The sequence below is a fragment of the Monodon monoceros genome, unplaced genomic scaffold (genome assembly GCF_005190385.1).
Source record: "Monodon monoceros isolate NGI ecotype Baffin Bay Population unplaced genomic scaffold, NGI_Narwhal_1 Super_Scaffold_21, whole genome shotgun sequence".
NCBI classification, from domain to species: domain Eukaryota; kingdom Metazoa; phylum Chordata; class Mammalia; order Artiodactyla; family Monodontidae; genus Monodon; species Monodon monoceros.
This window is the reverse complement of record NW_021703778.1, coordinates 59,329,233-59,347,027: the sequence shown is the minus strand read 5'-3', so window position 1 is coordinate 59,347,027 and position 17,795 is coordinate 59,329,233. Positions and strand designations below refer to the sequence as shown.

General features: G+C 38.6%; 1 protein-coding gene across 5 annotated transcripts in view; it reads left to right on the top strand.

Annotated features, from left to right (window-relative positions):
* Positions 1 to 16,786, top strand: part of NEDD4 (NEDD4 E3 ubiquitin protein ligase) — a 158,408-nt gene extending 141,622 nt beyond the window's left edge. For all 5 annotated transcript variants that reach the window (XM_029239278.1, XM_029239277.1, XM_029239276.1 and 2 more), the window contains 8 exons: positions 1,354 to 1,449; positions 1,811 to 1,884; positions 2,167 to 2,227; positions 4,398 to 4,457; positions 4,543 to 4,650; positions 5,306 to 5,402; positions 13,192 to 13,264; positions 13,947 to 16,786. In XM_029239278.1, coding sequence (XP_029095111.1) covers positions 1,354 to 1,449; positions 1,811 to 1,884; positions 2,167 to 2,227; positions 4,398 to 4,457; positions 4,543 to 4,650; positions 5,306 to 5,402; positions 13,192 to 13,264; positions 13,947 to 14,049 — 672 coding nt within the window. In that variant the 3' untranslated portion in view covers positions 14,050 to 16,786. The remainder of the gene's footprint in view (positions 1 to 1,353; positions 1,450 to 1,810; positions 1,885 to 2,166; positions 2,228 to 4,397; positions 4,458 to 4,542; positions 4,651 to 5,305; positions 5,403 to 13,191; positions 13,265 to 13,946) is intronic.
* The last annotated feature ends 1,009 nt before the right edge of the window (positions 16,787 to 17,795 follow it).

Below are 17,795 nucleotides of genomic sequence, written 5' to 3'. Positions count from 1 at the left end.
GGGGCGGCGTGGTGGGATGAATTGGGAGATTGGGATTGACATGTATACACTGATGTGTATAAAATGGATAACTAATAAGAACCTGCTATATAAAAAAATAAAATTAAATTTAAAAAGTGTATTATACTTATATTCCCTAGTGGATTAAAAAAAAATGCTCACCAAAGAAGGCTTATGCAAGAAATCAAGAAGTTGATGACTTATTTTGACCACCTGAAGTGGCAACCTGGGTCCATAAAAAAAAAAAAAAGACACATGCACCCCAATGTTCATTGCAGCACTATTTACAATAGCCAGGTCATGGAAGCAACCTAAATGCCCATCTACAGATGAATGGATAAAGAAGATGTGGTACATATATACAATGGAATATTACTCAGCTATAAAAAGGAACGAAATTGGGTAATTTGTCGAGACGTGGATGGATCTCGAGTCTGTCATACAGAGTGAAGTAAGACAGAAAGAGAAAAACAAATATTGTATATTAACGCATATATGTGGAACCTAGAAAAAGTGGTACAGATGAACCATTTTTTGCAGGGCAGAAATTGAGACACAGGTGTAGAGAACAAACATATGGACACCAAGGGGGCAAAGTGAGGGGTGGGTGGTGGTGTGATGAACTGGGAGATTGGGATTGACATATATACACTAATATGTATAAAATGGATAACTAATAAGAACCTGCTGTATAAAAAAATAAATAAAATATAAAAATTAATAAAAGAAACAGAAACCCAAGGATTAAATCCTTGACTATAACTTTGTAACCTACGCTGAATAGCATCACACAGTGTGTGAACACATGGATTCTGAGACCTCGTCTGTGTTACCAAGTCCCATTTTTGTGACACATTATTTGTGTGAACAGTATAATTCTTCATAAATCATAAAATTGCACAGTTACTGGCATTGGTTAACTGAAGTTTTGTATTTAATTTGAGATTTTTCTTCAACTTGGGCCAGATATAAATAATGGCCTCCTCAGAGCTGCTTAAACACTTCAAACACAGTCTTACAGGCCATGTGAAACAGGTGTTGAGTGCTCCTGAGTATTCACAGCAGTTAGGATTCATGTCAAAACTAACCCTTTAACTGGATAATAAAATCTGTACCTCCACTACTTCCAGAGTTAGACTTCAAAACTTTTAAGCAGGCACCACGCTATTGATATATGCACTTATACTTACTGGTCATTCATCTCTTTGTAATACTTGTGTGTGTGTGTAAAAGATGTCCAACTGACCTTTTCCTCTTTTGTCCAATTATTCAGACCCTCAGCATACTTTCTTTGCAGATTCAGGTATCTTCTTTCTATACACAAATTTTAAATATGCAATCTTTCCCATTTAGGATAGTGAGTATTACAATTCACTAAGATGGATTCTTGAAAACGATCCAACAGAACTGGACCTCAGGTTTGTCATAGATGAAGAACTTTTTGGACAGGTTTGTAAATTTTGATTAATTAAAATGGTACGTAAATTGTGGAACTTTAGAACTTAAGTTTAATAACTTAAGTGAAATGTTATAACTTAAGTTTAGATGTTAAATAATGCATGTACTCAACATATTTCTGCACTCTATTTTTAAATTTACTTTCCAGTAACGAAAGCTGTCTCTCAGAAAGAATTTCTGCTTCTTTAACATTTGACTCATTCCATATTTATTTTAGTAAAACTAATATTTCAAGTTTTCTTAGCTTTTGAATGGATTTAATTTAAAACACCAGGTTTCTGGTATAACTATCATATTTATACTTAATTTTTTTCACTAAAATAACATATCAAGGTATCATGCTTAATTTTAGACCCATCAACATGAGTTGAAAAACGGCGGATCAGAAATAGTCGTCACCAATAAGAACAAAAAGGAATATATTTAGTAAGTATTTTGTTGTAAGTATTTTACTCTATTTAGTAAATTATTGGAAATAATTTTATACTTCTTTCTGGGAAGACTCTTTGTACCTTCTTTCTCTTACCCCAGAGTCAGAGCCTCAATGTTCTTTTTCTCTTTCTGTAACCATGTCATATTACTCACTCACGTTCATGTTTTTGCCTTGGGCTTAGCTAGTCTTTATTTTTTGTTTCTAACCAGAATACATGTACCTTAACAGTTTTTCTTGTTTCCTGTGAAAACGATGAAATGTTTTGTTTCTTTTAGTCTTGTAATACAATGGCGATTTGTAAACCGAATCCAGAAGCAAATGGCTGCTTTTAAAGAGGTACTCATTTTGTTTCCTCTTCGATAACTTCAAAGTACAGTCCGTAAGTTTTAAATATTGGGCCTTATCATGTCAGAGAAAAAGTAGTATATGACTTTTTAAAACCATTTTAAATTCATTTTCATACTGACAAAATATTAAATGAATAGATGTTGAGTTAAAACGCAATCATTCAAGAAATCCATGCAATAAACAGTCCTCCTTAACATGAATCCCCCTCAGCTTTCCCAGTCCCATTCCCCTCACCTTAAGTAACCTTGGGTGAACAAAGGAACAAGAGTGCTAGAGGGATGGTGGAATATACTATTTGTTTCTTTTCCTAAATGGGGTCACATCATACATGTTGGTTTGTGACTCACTTTCTTCTCTTATCAAATACTTATTGGAGGTCTTTACCTGTCAAGATATATAACGACCTTTCTTTGTGGCTGCCTTTTATTCATACTCTAAATTCATAAGTTACTTAAACTTGCCAGTTGATAGACATTTAGGCTGTTGTCAGGGCATTCATTTCCTAAGCTAACTAAAAGTCTTCTGTTAAATATTTATCACATACTTTTTCATTTATTCAACATTGAGCACTGACTGTGTCTGGTGCTATGCGAGAGGCAAAAAGACATAGGTCCTGCTGTCAAGGAGCAGAGACTCTAAAGGGGGAAATGGACAGAGGGAAGCCTGCAGTACTAGGTGAGCAGAGAAGAGAGGTAGAAACCAGAGCAGAGAGAGGTGGAGGCAGGAGAGGGGAGGGCTCGAGGGATCGGCCAGCCACAGAGGAAGAGGAAATGCAATTCTAAGCAGAGGGAGCAGCACCTGTGAAGTGTGGCAGTAAGACAGACTGGGCACACGTTAGAGAGAATACAAGCCATTGCTGTACTGAATAAGAGGATGCAAGAGGTGAAATTAAGCCTGGAGAGATGGGAAGAACCAGATGATGGGGGCCCTGTTTGTTCGGAGTTTTCTCTGAAGTCCAGTGAGGGAAGAAGGTGGCATTAAAGGCTATTAACAATAGAACACCAGGATTCAATGTATTGATACATTTTGGTCAGATCATTCTGGAAGTGGTATGTAATGAGCTAGAGAGGGCAAGACGAGCCGCAGAGGCTAGTTGGAAAGTGCTGCAGTAATCCCGGGGAGAAATGGTAAGGACAGTGGGAAGAAAGCTGTGAGTGGCTCTCAGGAAGGGAGATCTATAGCTTAGGGTGATTTAAAGGATAGAGATCTGGGGATCCTCTGCATGTGTGTAGTGGAGGTGTGGACTAGACAAGATGGAAAATTCAAAAGAACAGTAAGAACGGTGAGAGTGGATGGCCACACGTGAGGATGTGGGAACACCAACATTTAAGGAACGGACAGGAGAAACGGAGACACCAAAAGAAATCAGCAAAGGCAGACAGACATAGGAGGAAAACCATCAACAACAGCAGAGTTTCAAGAACAAAGGTGTTGTCAACAATATCGTAGTGCAGAGAAGTCAAATAAGATAGGGAACTAAAAAGCATGTAGTAGATGTAGCTGCAAAGCTGTCTTTGAGTTTCTCCAGGACACCTTCAGGGAAGCATTGATGAAGAGGTCAGATTGCAGTGGTTGAGGGATAGATGGGGGTGAGCGAGGGGATTTGGAAATGCGTAGTAACACTGTCCAGAGCGTGGAAAGCAGAAAGAGGGGCTTGCTTTCTTGTTTTGTTTTTAAGGTAGATAAGGCTTGAACAAATTTAGATGCATCAAGAGTGAGCTAATAAAGGTTTAGTGATGACATCCTTGAGGAAGCAGATGAAGCACAGAGAGGAAGTGGTCCCTCTCTCCACAGCAGTGGGGAGGAGGCCCTCGTGGATGTTGGTGCTGATTGGTATGTGGGGATGCAGAAGGTTGAGGAATCCTTCAGAATTGCCTCCTGCAATCTGCCATTCTGCAGAATTGCCTCTGTTTTCTCTCTCAAGTAGAAATTATCTGCTGTAAAGAAGGGGTGACATGGAAGAGGAGGAGGCTTAAAAATTGTGGGGAAGTTTTAAAATAGCCACTTTGAGGAATCAGTGAGAGAACAGACATGTATACTTTCTTGCCAACACTGAAATATCAGTTAAGAGCCCATGAATGTATAGTGGAAGAAGACGAAGTATGGGATTGTCCATTGACCCCACTGACCAGGATTTTAAATATATTCTTTCTACTAGGGATTTTTTGAACTGATACCACAGGATCTCATCAAAATTTTTGATGAAAATGAACTAGAGGTAAGAAATATAGTTCATATCTTAAAACAGGACTTTTGTTCCCATTATTTTTCATGTCTACAGTTTGACATTTCTTATTACGTAGCTTCTGATGTGTGGCTTGGGAGATGTCGATGTGAATGACTGGAGAGAACACACAAAGTACAAAAATGGCTACAGTGTAAATCATCAAGTCATCCAGTGGTTTTGGAAGGTAATGGAAAGCTTCTATTTTCATAAATTACTTTTCAGTAGATTCAATCATATTTAACTATACTAGTGGATCACACAGAGATACGACTAAAAATATATATAGCCCTGCCAAAATTATCTTTGATTTTGTACTGTACACGTTTACCTTCTGGAATATGGTTCCAACCTCCATACATATTTTTAGATACGTAAAATGTGCAGAATGTAGTAAGCGGCAGTGACAGCTAAGATAAGCACTTGATTCCTTACTAAAGTTGGGACTCTTCAAGGGAACTTGTAATAACCTGCAGTGTATTCTCTGGGACTCCTGCATGGCTCCTTGGAATGTGATTTTCCATCTTATACAGAAATGTGTATGCTACTCAATAATACCAGTAAATAACAATTTTTTAAAAGCCGTGAGTCACATCTGAGAGGAAATGTTGTCACTTTATTAGGCTATAATCCCATTCTAAAGAGTTACCGTGTAGCCTTGGAAATGAAGTTTCAAGAACTTCGTGAACCACCCACAAGCACAACTTGAACTAAAAGAAACATGCACATTTCATAAGTGATCATTAATGCTCTAACTAAATTCTGATAGCATATTTTTCAGGATAGCTTTGTTACCGTTTTTTCCCAGTGATGCCCCTAAGTGCTGCTTTAATCTTTCGCAGGCTGTTTTAATGATGGACTCAGAAAAAAGAATACGATTACTTCAGTTTGTCACTGGCACATCCCGTGTGCCTATGAATGGATTTGCTGAACTGTATGGTAAGGATTTCCATCGATCATTAAAAGATGGAGCTTATGGCAGTTGTCTTTTTCATGGCTGACTAGTCTTCAAGCTTCTATCATTTATACAAATATTTAGCTTAATTTTAAACATTAAGATTTTAAAATGATTATAATTCGATACACTAAAGTAGGTCAAAATATATGTACACCTTCTAATCAGAGAGCAAAGGAAAAAACTGCAAACATGAAATGACTCAAGTTACTTCCCGTTCTTGAATTTTAAATTTGATTCCCACCCTGCATTCCATTGCAGAAAAAGCATTGCCTGTAGTGTGATGGTTTAGGGGGCAGGCAGCATATAAAGTTCCACAGGGTGTTAATAAGCGTACAACAAAACACAGAGAGTATCATAGTAGAATACATTTGGGGAAAGAACGGACTAAATGAAGTTAAATATTCTGTTTATTGGAATGACATTTACCTGCTTTTAAAGATACCAAGAAGAACAAATCTTTCAGAGGAAGTAGAGCCAAGATTGGAGCCCCACTGTCCCCTCCTTGGTAAACCTGGTTTCCTTGTTAAGCTTCATTTATATCTGTTTGCAGAACCTGTCAAGCAGCTGCCACTTCTCCACCTAGAGTAACCACTCCCAGTAGGAAGGCTGAGACAAGAGCTTTGCTGCTCACCAATGTGCTCATTGGAAAGACAAATCCAGTTAAGCAGGGCAAACACCCCTTCCATCTGTAGATCCAGTGCCCTCTTTTATGCAGCCCAGGCCTACAGCCGTCCACTGATATAATGAATTTTTTGGAATTTGGGGGAGATATCCCACACACAGGCCCAGAGTTATTAGTGTTAGACTATAAATTCAAATTCTTAAGGGTTTACAAAAGAAGTAGAAGTTGCTTCAGAATGTTAATATTGCAGTGCAGTATTACCTAGCCAATAAAAAGTATGGTACATTTTTTTTAACATCTTTATTGGAGTATAATTCCTTTACAATGGTGTGTTAGTTTCTGCTTTATAACAAAGTGAATCAGCTATACGTATACATATATCCCCATATCCCCTCCCTCTTGTGTCTCCCTCCCACCCTCCCTATCCCACCCCTCTAGGTGGTCACAAAGCACCGAGCTGATCTCCCTGTGCTATGCGGCTGCTTCCCACTAGCTATCTATTTTACATTTGGTAGTGTATATATGTCCATGCCACTCTCTCACTTCGTCCCAGCTTACCCTTCCCCTTCCCCATGTCCTCAAGTCCATTCTCTACGTCTGCATTTTTATTCCCGTCCTGCCCCTAGGTTCTTCAGAACCTTTTTTTTTTTCTTAGATTCCATGTATATGTGTTAGCATACAGTATTTGTTTTCCTCTTTCTGACTTACTTCACTCTGTATGATAGACTCTAGGTCCATCCACCTCACTACAAATAAATCAATTTCGTTTCTTTTTATAGCTGAGTAATATTCCATTGTATATATGTGCCACATCTTCTTTATCCATTCATCTGCCGATGGACACTTAGGTTGTTTCCATGTCATGGCTATTGTAAATAGTGCTGCAGTAAACATTGTGGTACATGACTCTTTGTTTGTTTGTTTTTGCGGTACGCGGGCCCCTCACTGCTGTGGCGCCTCCCATTGCAGAGCACAGGCTCCGGATGCGCAGTCTCAGCGGCCACGGCTCACGGTCCCAGCCGCTCCGCGGCATGTGGGAATCTTCCCAGACCGGGGCACAAACCCGTGTCCCCTGCATCGGCAGGCGGACTCTCAACCACTGCGCCACCAGGGAAGCCCATGACTCTTTTTGAATTATGGTTTTCTCAGGGTATATGCCCAGTAGTGGGATTGCTGGGTCGCATGGTAGTTCTATTTTTAGTTTTTTAAGGAACTTCCATACTGTTCTCCATAGTGGCTGTATCAAGTTACATTCCCACCAACAGTGCAGGAGTGTTCCCTTTTTTCCACACCCTCTCCAGCATTTATTGTTTGTAGACTTTTTGATGATGGCCATTCTGACCAGTGTGAGGTGATACCTCATTGTAGTTTTGATTTGCATTTCTCTAATGATTAGTGATGTTGAGCATCCTTTCATGTGTTTGTTGGCAATCTGTATATCTTCTCTGGAGAAATGTCTGTTTAGGTCTTCTGCCCATTTTTGGATTGGGTTGTTTGTTTTTTTGATATTGAGCTACATGAGCTGCTTGTATATTTTGGAGATTAATCCTTTGTCAGCTGCTTCATTTGCAAATATTTTCTCCCATTCTGAGGGTTGTCTTTTCATCTTGTTTATGGTTTCCTTTGCTGTGCAAAAGCTTTTAAGTTTCATTAGGTCCCATTTGTTTATTTTTGTTTTTATTTCCCTTTCCCTAGGAGGTGGGTCAAAAAGGATCTTGCTGTGATTTATGTCATAGAGTGTTCTACCTATGTTATCCTCTAAGAGTTTTATAGTGTCTGGCCTTAAATTTAGGTCTTTAATCCATTTTGAGTTTATTATTGTGTATGATGTTAGGGAGTGTTCTAATTTCATTCTTTTACATGTAGCTGTCCAGTTTTCCCAGCACCACTTATTGAAGTGGCTGTCTTTTCTCCATTGTATACTCTTGCCTCCTTTATGAAAGATAAGGTGACCATATGTGTGTGGGTTTATCTCTGGACTTTCTATCCTGTTCCATTGATCTATATTTCTGTTTTTGTGTCAGTACCATACAGTCTTGATTACTGTAGCTTTGTAGTATAGTCTGAAGTCAGGGAGCCTAATTCCTCCAGCTCTGTTTTCTTTCTCAGGATTGCTTTGGCTATTCGGGGCCTTTTGTGTTTCAATACAGATTGTGAAATTTTTTGTTCTAGTTCTCTGAAAAATTCCATTGGTAGTTTGATAGAGATTGCACTGAATCTGTACATTGCTTTGGATAGTAGAGTCATTTTCACAATGTTGACTCTTCCCATCCAAGAACATGGTATATCTCACCATCTGTTTTTATCATCTTTAATTTCTTTCATCAGTGTCTTATAGTTTTCTGCATACAGGTCTTTTGTCTCCTTAGGTAGGTTTATTCCTAGGTATTTTATTCTTTTTGTTGCAATGGTAAATGGGAGTGTTTCCTTGATTTCTCTTTCAGATTTTTCATCATTAGTGTATAGGAATGCAGGAGATTTCTGTGCATTAATTTTGTATCCTGCAACTTTACCAAATTCATTGATTAGCTCTAGTAGTTTTCTGGTGGCATCTTTAGGATTCTCTATGTATAGTATCATGTCATCTGCAAATAGTGACAGTTTCACTTCTTCTTTTTCAATTTGTATTCCTTTTATTTCTTTTTCTCCTCTGACTGCCGTGGCTAGGACTTCCAAAACTATGTCGAATAATAGTGGCAAGAGTGGACATCCTTGTCTTGTTCCTGATCTTAGAGGAAATGCTTTCAGTTTTTCACCATTTAGAATGATGTTTGCTGTAGGTTTGTCATATATGGCCTTTATTATGTTGAGGTAGGTTCCCTGTATGCCCACTTTCTGGAGAGTTTTTATCATAAATCGGTGTTGAATTTTGTCAAAAGCTTTCTCTGCATCTATTGAGATGATCATATTGTTTTTATCCTTCAATTTGTTATTATGATGTATCACACTGATTGATTTGCATATATGGAAAAGTCCTTGCATCCCTGGGATAAACCCCACTTGATCATGGTGTATCAACTTTTAATGTGTTGTTGGATTCTGTTTGCTAGTATTTTGTTGAGGATTTTTGCATCTATATTCATCAGTGATACTGGTCTGTAATTTTCTTTTTTTGAGTATCTTTGTCTGGTTTTGGTGTCAGGGAGACGGTGGGCTCATAGAATGAGTTTGGGAGTGTTCCTCTGCAATTTTTTGTAAGAGTTTGAGAAGGATGGGTGTTAGCTCTTCTCTAAATGTTTGATAGAATTCACCTGTGAAGCCCTCTGGTCCTGGGCTTTTGTTTGTTGGAAAATTTTTAATCACAGTTTCAATTTCAGTGCTTGTGATTGGTCTGTTTCTATTTCTTCCTGGTTCAGTCTCAAAAGGTTGTGCTTTTCTAAAAATTTGTCCATTTCTTCCAGGTTGTCCATTTTATTGGCATATACTTGCTTGCTGTAATCTCCCATGATCCTTTGTATTTCTGCAGTGTCAGTTGTTACTTCTCCTCTTTCATTTCTAATTCTGTGTCAATTTTGTTTATCTTCTCAAAGAACCAGCTTTTAGTTTTATTGATCTTTGCTATTGTTTCCTTCATTTCTATTTCATTTATTTCTGATCTGGTCTTTATGATTTCTTTCCTTCTGCTAACTTTGGGGGGTTTTTTGTTCTTCTTTCTCTAACTGCTTTAGGTGTAAGGTTAGGTTGTTTATTTGAGATTTTTCTTGTTTCTTGAGGTAGGATTGTATTGCTCTAAACTTCCCTGTTAGAACTGCTTTTGCGGCATCCCATAGGTTTTGGGCCGTCGTGTTTTCATTGTCATTTGTTTATAGATATTTTTTTATTTCTTCAGTGATCTCTTGGTTATTTAGTAGAGTATTGATTAGTCTCCATGTATTTGTATTTTTTACCATTTTTTCCCTGTAATTGATATCTAGTCCTATAGTGTTGTGGTCGGAAAAGATACTTGATACAATTTCAATTTTCTTAAATTTACCAAGGCTTGATTTGTGACCCAAGATATGATCTATCCTGAAGAATATTCCATGAGTGCTTGAAAAGAAAGTGTATTCTGTTGTTTGGGGGTGGAATGTCCTATAAATATCAATTAAGTCCATCTTGTTTAATGTGTCATTTGAAGCTTGTGTTTCCTTATTTATTTTCATTTTGGATCATCTGTCCATTGGTGAAAGTGGGGTGTTAAAGTCCCCTACTGTTATTGTGTTACTATCAATTTCCCCTTTTATGGTTGTTAGCATTTGCCCTATGTATTGAGGTGCTCCTATGTTGGGTGCATAAATATTTACAATTGTTATTATTTCTTCTTGGATTGATCCCTTGATCATTATGTAGTGTCCTTCTTTGTCTCTTGTAATAGTCTTTATTTTAAAGTCTATTCTATCTGATATGAGAATTGCTACTTCAGCTTTCTTTTTATTTCCATTTGCATGGAATATCTTTTTTTCCATCCCCTCACTGTCAGTCTGTACATGTCCATAGGTCTGAAGTGGGTCTTTTGTAGGCAGCATGTATACGGGTCTTGTTTTTGTATCCATTCAGCCAGTCTTTGTCTTTTGGTTGGAGCATTTAATCCATTTACATTTAAGGGAATTATTGATATGTATGTTCCTATTACCATTTTCTTAATTGTTTTGGGTTTGTTATTGTAGTCTTTTCCTTCTCTTGTGTTTCCTGCCTAGAGAAGTTCCTTTAGCATTTGTTGTAGTGCTGAATTCTCTTAGCTTTTGCTTGTCTGTAAAGGTTTTAATTTCTCCATCAAATCTGAATGAGATCCTTGCTGGGTAATCTTGGTTGTAGGCTTTTCCCTTTCATCACTTTAAATATGTCCTGCCACACCCTTCTGGCTTGCAGAGCTTCTGCTGAAGGATCAGCTGTTAACCTTATGGGGATTCCCCTGTATATTATTTGTTGCTTTTCCCTTGCTGCTTTTAATATGTTTTCTTTGTGTTTAAGTTTTAATAGTTTGATTAATATGTGTCTTGGCGTGTTTCTCCTTGGATTTATCTTGTATGGGACTCTCTGCGCTTCCTGGACTTGACTGAGTATTTCCTTTCCCATATTAGCAATGTTTTCAACTATAATCTCTTCAAATACTTTCTCAGTCCCTTTCTTTTTCTCTTCTTCTTCTGGGACCCCTGTATTTCAAATGTTGGTGCGTTTAATGTTGTCCCAGAGGTCTCTGAGACTGTCCTCAATTCTTTTCATTCTTTTTTCTTTATTCTGCTCTGCGGTAGTTATTTCCACTATTTTATCTTCCAGGTCACTTATCCTTTCTTCTACCTCAGTTATTCTGCTATTGATTCCTTCTAGAGAATTTTTCATTTCATTTATTGTGTTGTTCATAATTGTTTGTTTGCTCTTTAGTTCTTCTAGGTCCTTGTTAAACGTTTCTTATATTTTCTCTGTTCTATTCCCAAGATTTTGGATCATCTTTACTTTCATTACTCTGAATTCTTTTTCGGGTAGATGCCTATTTCCTCTTCATTTGTTTGGTCTGTTAGGTTTTTACCTTGCTCCTTCATCTGCTGTGTATTTCTCTGTCTTCTCATTTTGCTTAACTTACTGTGTGTGGGGTTCACAGGCTGCAGGTTCATAGTTCCCGTTGTTTTTGGTGTCTGACATCAGTGGGTATGTTGGTTCAGTGGGTTGTGTAGGCTTCCTGGTGGAGGGGACTGGTGCCTGTGTTCTGATGGTTGAGGCTGGATCTTGTCTTTCTGGTGGGCAGGACCACATCCAGTGGTGTGTTTTGGGGTGTCTGTGAACTTATTATGATTTTAGGCAGCCTCTCTGGTAATGGGTGGGGTTGTGTTCCTGTGTTCCTAGTTGTTTGGCATGGGGTGTCCAGCACTGTAGCTTGCTGGTTGTTCAGGGGAGCTGGGTCTTAGCATTGAGATAGAGATCTCTGGGAGAGCTCTCACCAACTGATATTACGAGGGGCTGGGAGGTCTCTTGTGGACCAATGTCCTGAACTCAGCTCTCCCACCTCAGAGGCTCAGGCCTGACACCTGGCCGGAGCACCGAGATCCTAGGTCATCCTGGAGAAGATGGACTGAAGCCAGGAGAAAGCTAGATGATGGGAGACCTGTCAGAAGGCTTGTTTGGTGAGATCAGGCAAAGGATGGTGACATTCTGTACCCAGGCTTTACTCGCGAAGGGGAAAGGGGTGCCTCGGGAAGCCAAGTGCGAACTTCCACGCAAAAGTATGTTACATTGATATTGGTTGACTTACAGGAAGTTTTCCAGATGGATTGTTTAGGTGAGAGAATCAAGAGGAAAGGGAAATATGATTCCATGCTATGGAAAACACAATGACAAAAGTACTGAAATTTTAACTGTATGGATAATTGTGATGGGTGATGTGTGAAAAGCAATGCTTTTTAGAAAAGAGTAATATGGAAAATTTAGGTATTTTTAGTGCTGCTTCTGACAATTATCCTCACACACACATATTTGGATATGAGTCTAAGACATCAGAGAAGTATGGAAGGTGTCTCATCATGTTGTCAGCATTGATGACCTGGGAGGTTGGAGGAATTTGAGAATTGGAGAAGGAAGAGCTAAGCGAAAACTCCAAAGGAAAAAAAAAAGTTTCTAAGAATGTCCATAATAGGAGGAAAATGTAGCATGTATAACATGATCCCGTGCACATAAAATCCTATATAGATGCACCTGCACAAAAAGATTCATGATAGGATGTTTACTCAGATTTAATGGTGGAATTTCAGGTGATTTTTGCATCTTTCATTATATAATCTCACTGCAAAGAAAATAAAGCAATGGAGAAAAAATAATCAGAAAAAGCTGTTTTCAGTGGGACTCAAAAACACACATTTTCTGTGTACCTATGACAGAGGGGGTATATGGAAATGCAGGGCTAGGAAACAGCCAAAGCCCCGTCAGACACACAATCCCCACCCCCTGCCCCAGGGCAGAGGGATACTGTGGTCCCAAATGCACTGATAGAAGAGGAGACCTCATTTCATGGCTGGACAGTAAAGTCATCAGGCCCAGGACAACATTATTTCTTCTGAGTTTAAAGCAACTAGATGTTCTCTGTGTGTTTAAGTTCTACATTAGCAAAAGTGAGTTGTGAAATGCCCAGAAATTCCTGTAAGACAAATTGAAACCAAAGCAACTCTTCTTCCTTGTAGGCTCAAACGGACCACAGTCATTTACAGTTGAGCAGTGGGGCACCCCTGAGAAGCTGCCAAGAGCTCATACGTGGTAAGCAGTTTCTCTGACCCTAGAGAACAAGTCCTCAGAGACAGAAGGTCCTCTTACAGTCTGGGTACGGAAGGTCTAGTCCCCTCTGTGCTGTGTTGGTGGCAGATATGGAGGGGGAGGGGGGAGAGGAGAGGAGGAGGGCCGGGAATCAGCCACACCAACCCAGGAACAGCTGTTTCTTTACTGGGCAGGCCCGAAGACCAGGCAGCTGAACACTGGAGAGACCCATCTAAACTTTTGACCTGGGGACATCCCTGGTGGTCCAGTGGTTAAGATTCAGTGCTTCCACTGTAGGGGGCACGGGTTCGATACCTGGTCAGGGAACTAAGATCCCAGATGCCACACGGTACAGCCAAAAAAAGAAGGTAAACTGTTGACCATATCTTGCTTCCATCACATGAATGATGATCCATCCCAAGAAGGACTAGAACATTCCATTTTGAAGGTTCAAATGACAGGAGCCCAGACGTTTGGAGATCAGGGTGGAGGTGAGAGGTCACCACCAAGAATCCATGGGGAGAGTCCACACCTAGAGTCCAATCCTAAACATTCCTTCTCCCTGAGGAGAAAAGGTCTTTTCGTGTGGTTGAAACATAGCACGCATAGCTGCACCATGAATAGTTTGCCCTGGGAACTCACTTTGTCAGTGTCTGCAATAACCAGCCCCTCTCTGTTCTTTCAGCTTTAATCGCTTGGACTTGCCACCGTATGAGTCATTTGAAGAATTATGGGATAAACTTCAGATGGCCATTGAGAACACTCAGGGTTTTGATGGCGTTGATTAGATTACAAGTAACAATCTGTGGTGTTTTACTGCCGCTTTTTTGTAAGCAAAATCTTGACTTAAAATTTTCCAGGGAACTACTAACCCCTTGGCTATTGATGCTTCCCAGATAATTGGAGAAAATCATGTCAAAGAATTAGAAGAAATAATTCTTCTAATTGGAAGAAATGACAACTTTTCCATTATTTCATTCACTTATATAAGGTGTTGCTTTTACGCAGTTGTTTTGTTCTATCTTGAGTTCACCCTCTAGTATATAAGTCCTGTGTGCCTGAAATCGTGAGTTTTGTCCTTGACATTTACCTCTTTTACAGTATTTGCCAGGCAGTTTCTTAAACTACTGAAATTATAACTGTGAAATATTTGTGATAAGTGTCATGTGTGAAAAGTTTGATGCTTTTTGAGAAGGAAACTGAAATTGGGGGAGAAAACTTTAATATTGAGTACACTACAATATAGTCAGTGCTGCCTGAAGCTAGTTATTATTTTGTAGACCTGCCTACTGCACGTTACTGCCCAGATTTTTGGAAAAATCTTAGAAAGTATGTTACCTATATTTTTAGTCAACTGATTCACTTGCAAAAAGCTGTTTACTTCTTCATTTTAAAAAGCATTTGGCTTTTGTTAATATGCGGTTTTACTAAGCAAGGTGGTTCATAAGACGTGAAGCAAATTCAGATTTGCAAAGGGTTAAAGGTATTAACGCCTCCCTCTTGCCTGTATATCCTTATGGCTCATTGGTAGAGTCATCACTCTTTACTGTGTTAGTTTAGTTAAAAGAATTCCTTCTTCAAACTAAAGCTTGACAAAGCAGTATTCCTAAATAAGCCTTGAAGAACTAAGTTAAATGTATAATACTTGCCTTTACTAGTCATTCTTTACAGTTGCACAATTATGTAGTAAATATATGTTTACAGGGTTTATTATGTTTACAGATTAAGCTAATCTCTGCAGTTGCATTTTTATATTTTTAGTATTTCACTTTAGTCAAAAAACCAAATAATTTGTTAAAAATAACCAAAGAATAGTTATAAGGTATAATTTGTATTAAATTACCATATTTCTTATGCTTTTTTAAAAACCTGTTTACTATGAAAATGTTTTGCTATAAATCCAAAACTCTTTAGGCAAAATGCCACAGATAGACTCCGACTTTAACCAAACTGAAGTACATAAAAATCCTGTGCATGTATTCAGTGAAGGTTTACTGAATGCCTGCGATGTGCATAGCTCTGTCTAGGCCCTGGGGTGAGAGTTGTCAGCTTCAAAGAAATCTAGCTGAGTCCCCATCCTCAAGGAATTTAGAGATGTGTAAAGGAATTTTCAAACAATCAAAAGTCAGTCGGGGTGAGCAGAATAAGGCAAAAGGGAAAGTGTCCCAGTGCACCTGCAAAGATAAGTGTGCCAAGACGGTATTTATATATTTTATACCTACATTGGAATGATTATATAGAAAATGCTCTTGCAAAAAGATAAAGCTATTTCTCAATATGGTATCTTTGTGATTTAGGGGTAATTGTAAATATATGTTATTAATCTTCTTAAGTACATACATACATATATATATATATATATGCATACTCTGAGAGTTGTAAAAAGTGCATCTGGCTCTTGGTTAAAGTTTGTTGGGGTCTAACACAATGGGTACCATTCAGCACCTGGTAGGGATGTCCCATGTGACAAAAGCAAAACCACTTTCCAAACAGCACATCAGCAGCTCAGCTTAGGGAGAGTAATTCACAGATCTATATACCCTGTGTCTTATCTTCACCTTGCTAACTAGCATTCAGGGGAGACCACCAGGTGTAGCCCTAATTTTATCACTTACCAAATGTTTAAACTGAAGCAGCATACTTCACCTCTCCGGGCTCCTGGTTCTTCACCTGTCAAAGGAAAATAATCATGCACACTCTCATTGTCATGTAAGATTATTGTAAATTCCAGAAAGATGCTTTGTAAAGTATCATATGATCAGAAGGTGCTTTGCGCTGACCATCAGATTTTGTCAAATCAGGTGTGAACATGAACTACACTCCCAAAGAAAAATCTCTTCATTTAAAAATAAAATGACTGCTGACAGACAAGAAAGTAGGAACATCTCTGATATTGAATATATACAGATATACATATGCATGTTTATCTGTACATGGATCTTACCATCAGAATTCATTTTCTCTACATGAGCAAAGTAATATTAATATGGGCCAATGCATTTTGGAATGTTCTCATTATGTAGAACTGAATGTGAAAACTATTTTTGTTAAAACAAGATTTTACCACATGATTGTTTAACTGTCGCTTCTGTGAAATACAGCAGATATCAGAGCTTGAGAAAATATAAAGCTTGCTTTTCGTCCGATTCATTCACGTGGATGATTCTGTGACTCAGCTAAAACAGGGTGTTAAAGAGACCAGACACTCCCACCAGCCCCCAGCCACAGACCATCATCTCCCAGGTGTGCACTGATGGTCCAAAAGGAACCTGTATCAAGCAACACAGCCCCTCATCCCAGAGAGCAAAGTTTCTCAAATGCATTCTACGGCTGGAAGTAAATAGGGTCATTTATGTAAAGCAAGGACGTCGGGTTTTTTTAGAGTTATAAGCACATAATTTTAGCCTATTATTTTCTCTGTAATCAAACAAATTTTAACAGGCATAAAATTGTGCTACAAATGCATTTCATCCTAATTTAAATGGTTACTTCTTTTCATTTTTTATTTATAATGCTGAAATTATTCCAGAGAATTATCAAGTTAAACAATTCGTTTGGATTATAAGCCACTTGACATTGTTTTTTAAAATCTTCTCATATGGGAAAAAGATATCAAGATTAATGTATCAAAATTTATTGCATACTTTAAAATATAAAACCATTTTTTAAAATCTTGATGCCACAAATAAAGTTCTATTCTAGTAAAAACAGAAACTGTGATTCATTTTCAAATAGAAATGTTTCCAAGCCATTACCCTTAGCCAATAGCTCCTGATCTAGTTCTCTGCAGCAACACATGGAATTTTCAAGACAACCTTGAATTGATAGCAGGTTACCTAGCATGATTATAAACTCTTAACCACAGAGAATCTCCATTTTACAAACAGGTCCTGTTCCCCAAATCTGGTTGTTAGTAAAATATACAGAAGGCAATATAATAATAAAGTTACAAATGGACTGGATTTCAGACTTGCTGTTGTTCATTCCAGAGACCAGCCATGGAACCTATTTATAACATTGTTTCTATGAGAAGAGGAATTCCAAGTGTTACTTCAGAAGTAAGTATCTTTTCATCCTTCCTCTGAACTCCTGGAAGTTTCCCAGTTAGAAGGGAATCCAACACCCTCACCCCCATTCAGCCCTAGGAAGGTGCTGTTCCAGCCCTGTTGCTGCCAAAATCCAGACTAGTTGTAATCTATGGGGTCCAGACGCCTGCCTTCCCCGCTTCCACCCTTCCAGAGCTCACCAGCTCGGGCGGTAGCTAGGCGGCACCGTGCCTCCCCGTACAGGAAGTCCTTGCTTTGCTGTCCATCAGGGCAGGCACATTCCTTTTTATAAAGGATATTATACTAAGTGTTAGAATCGCAGGACCTCACTGTGCATAGTGGGCTTCAGTAGATTTGTGTGCATTTTTCTTGAGCGTTAAAGAATATCGCTAAATTAGCGGCCTGTTTCGGTTCTGCCAGTCTCTTCATCTGCAGTCCATCCTATGCAGTCCCTCCATCCCACACCAGTGTTTCCTTTCTCCTGTACA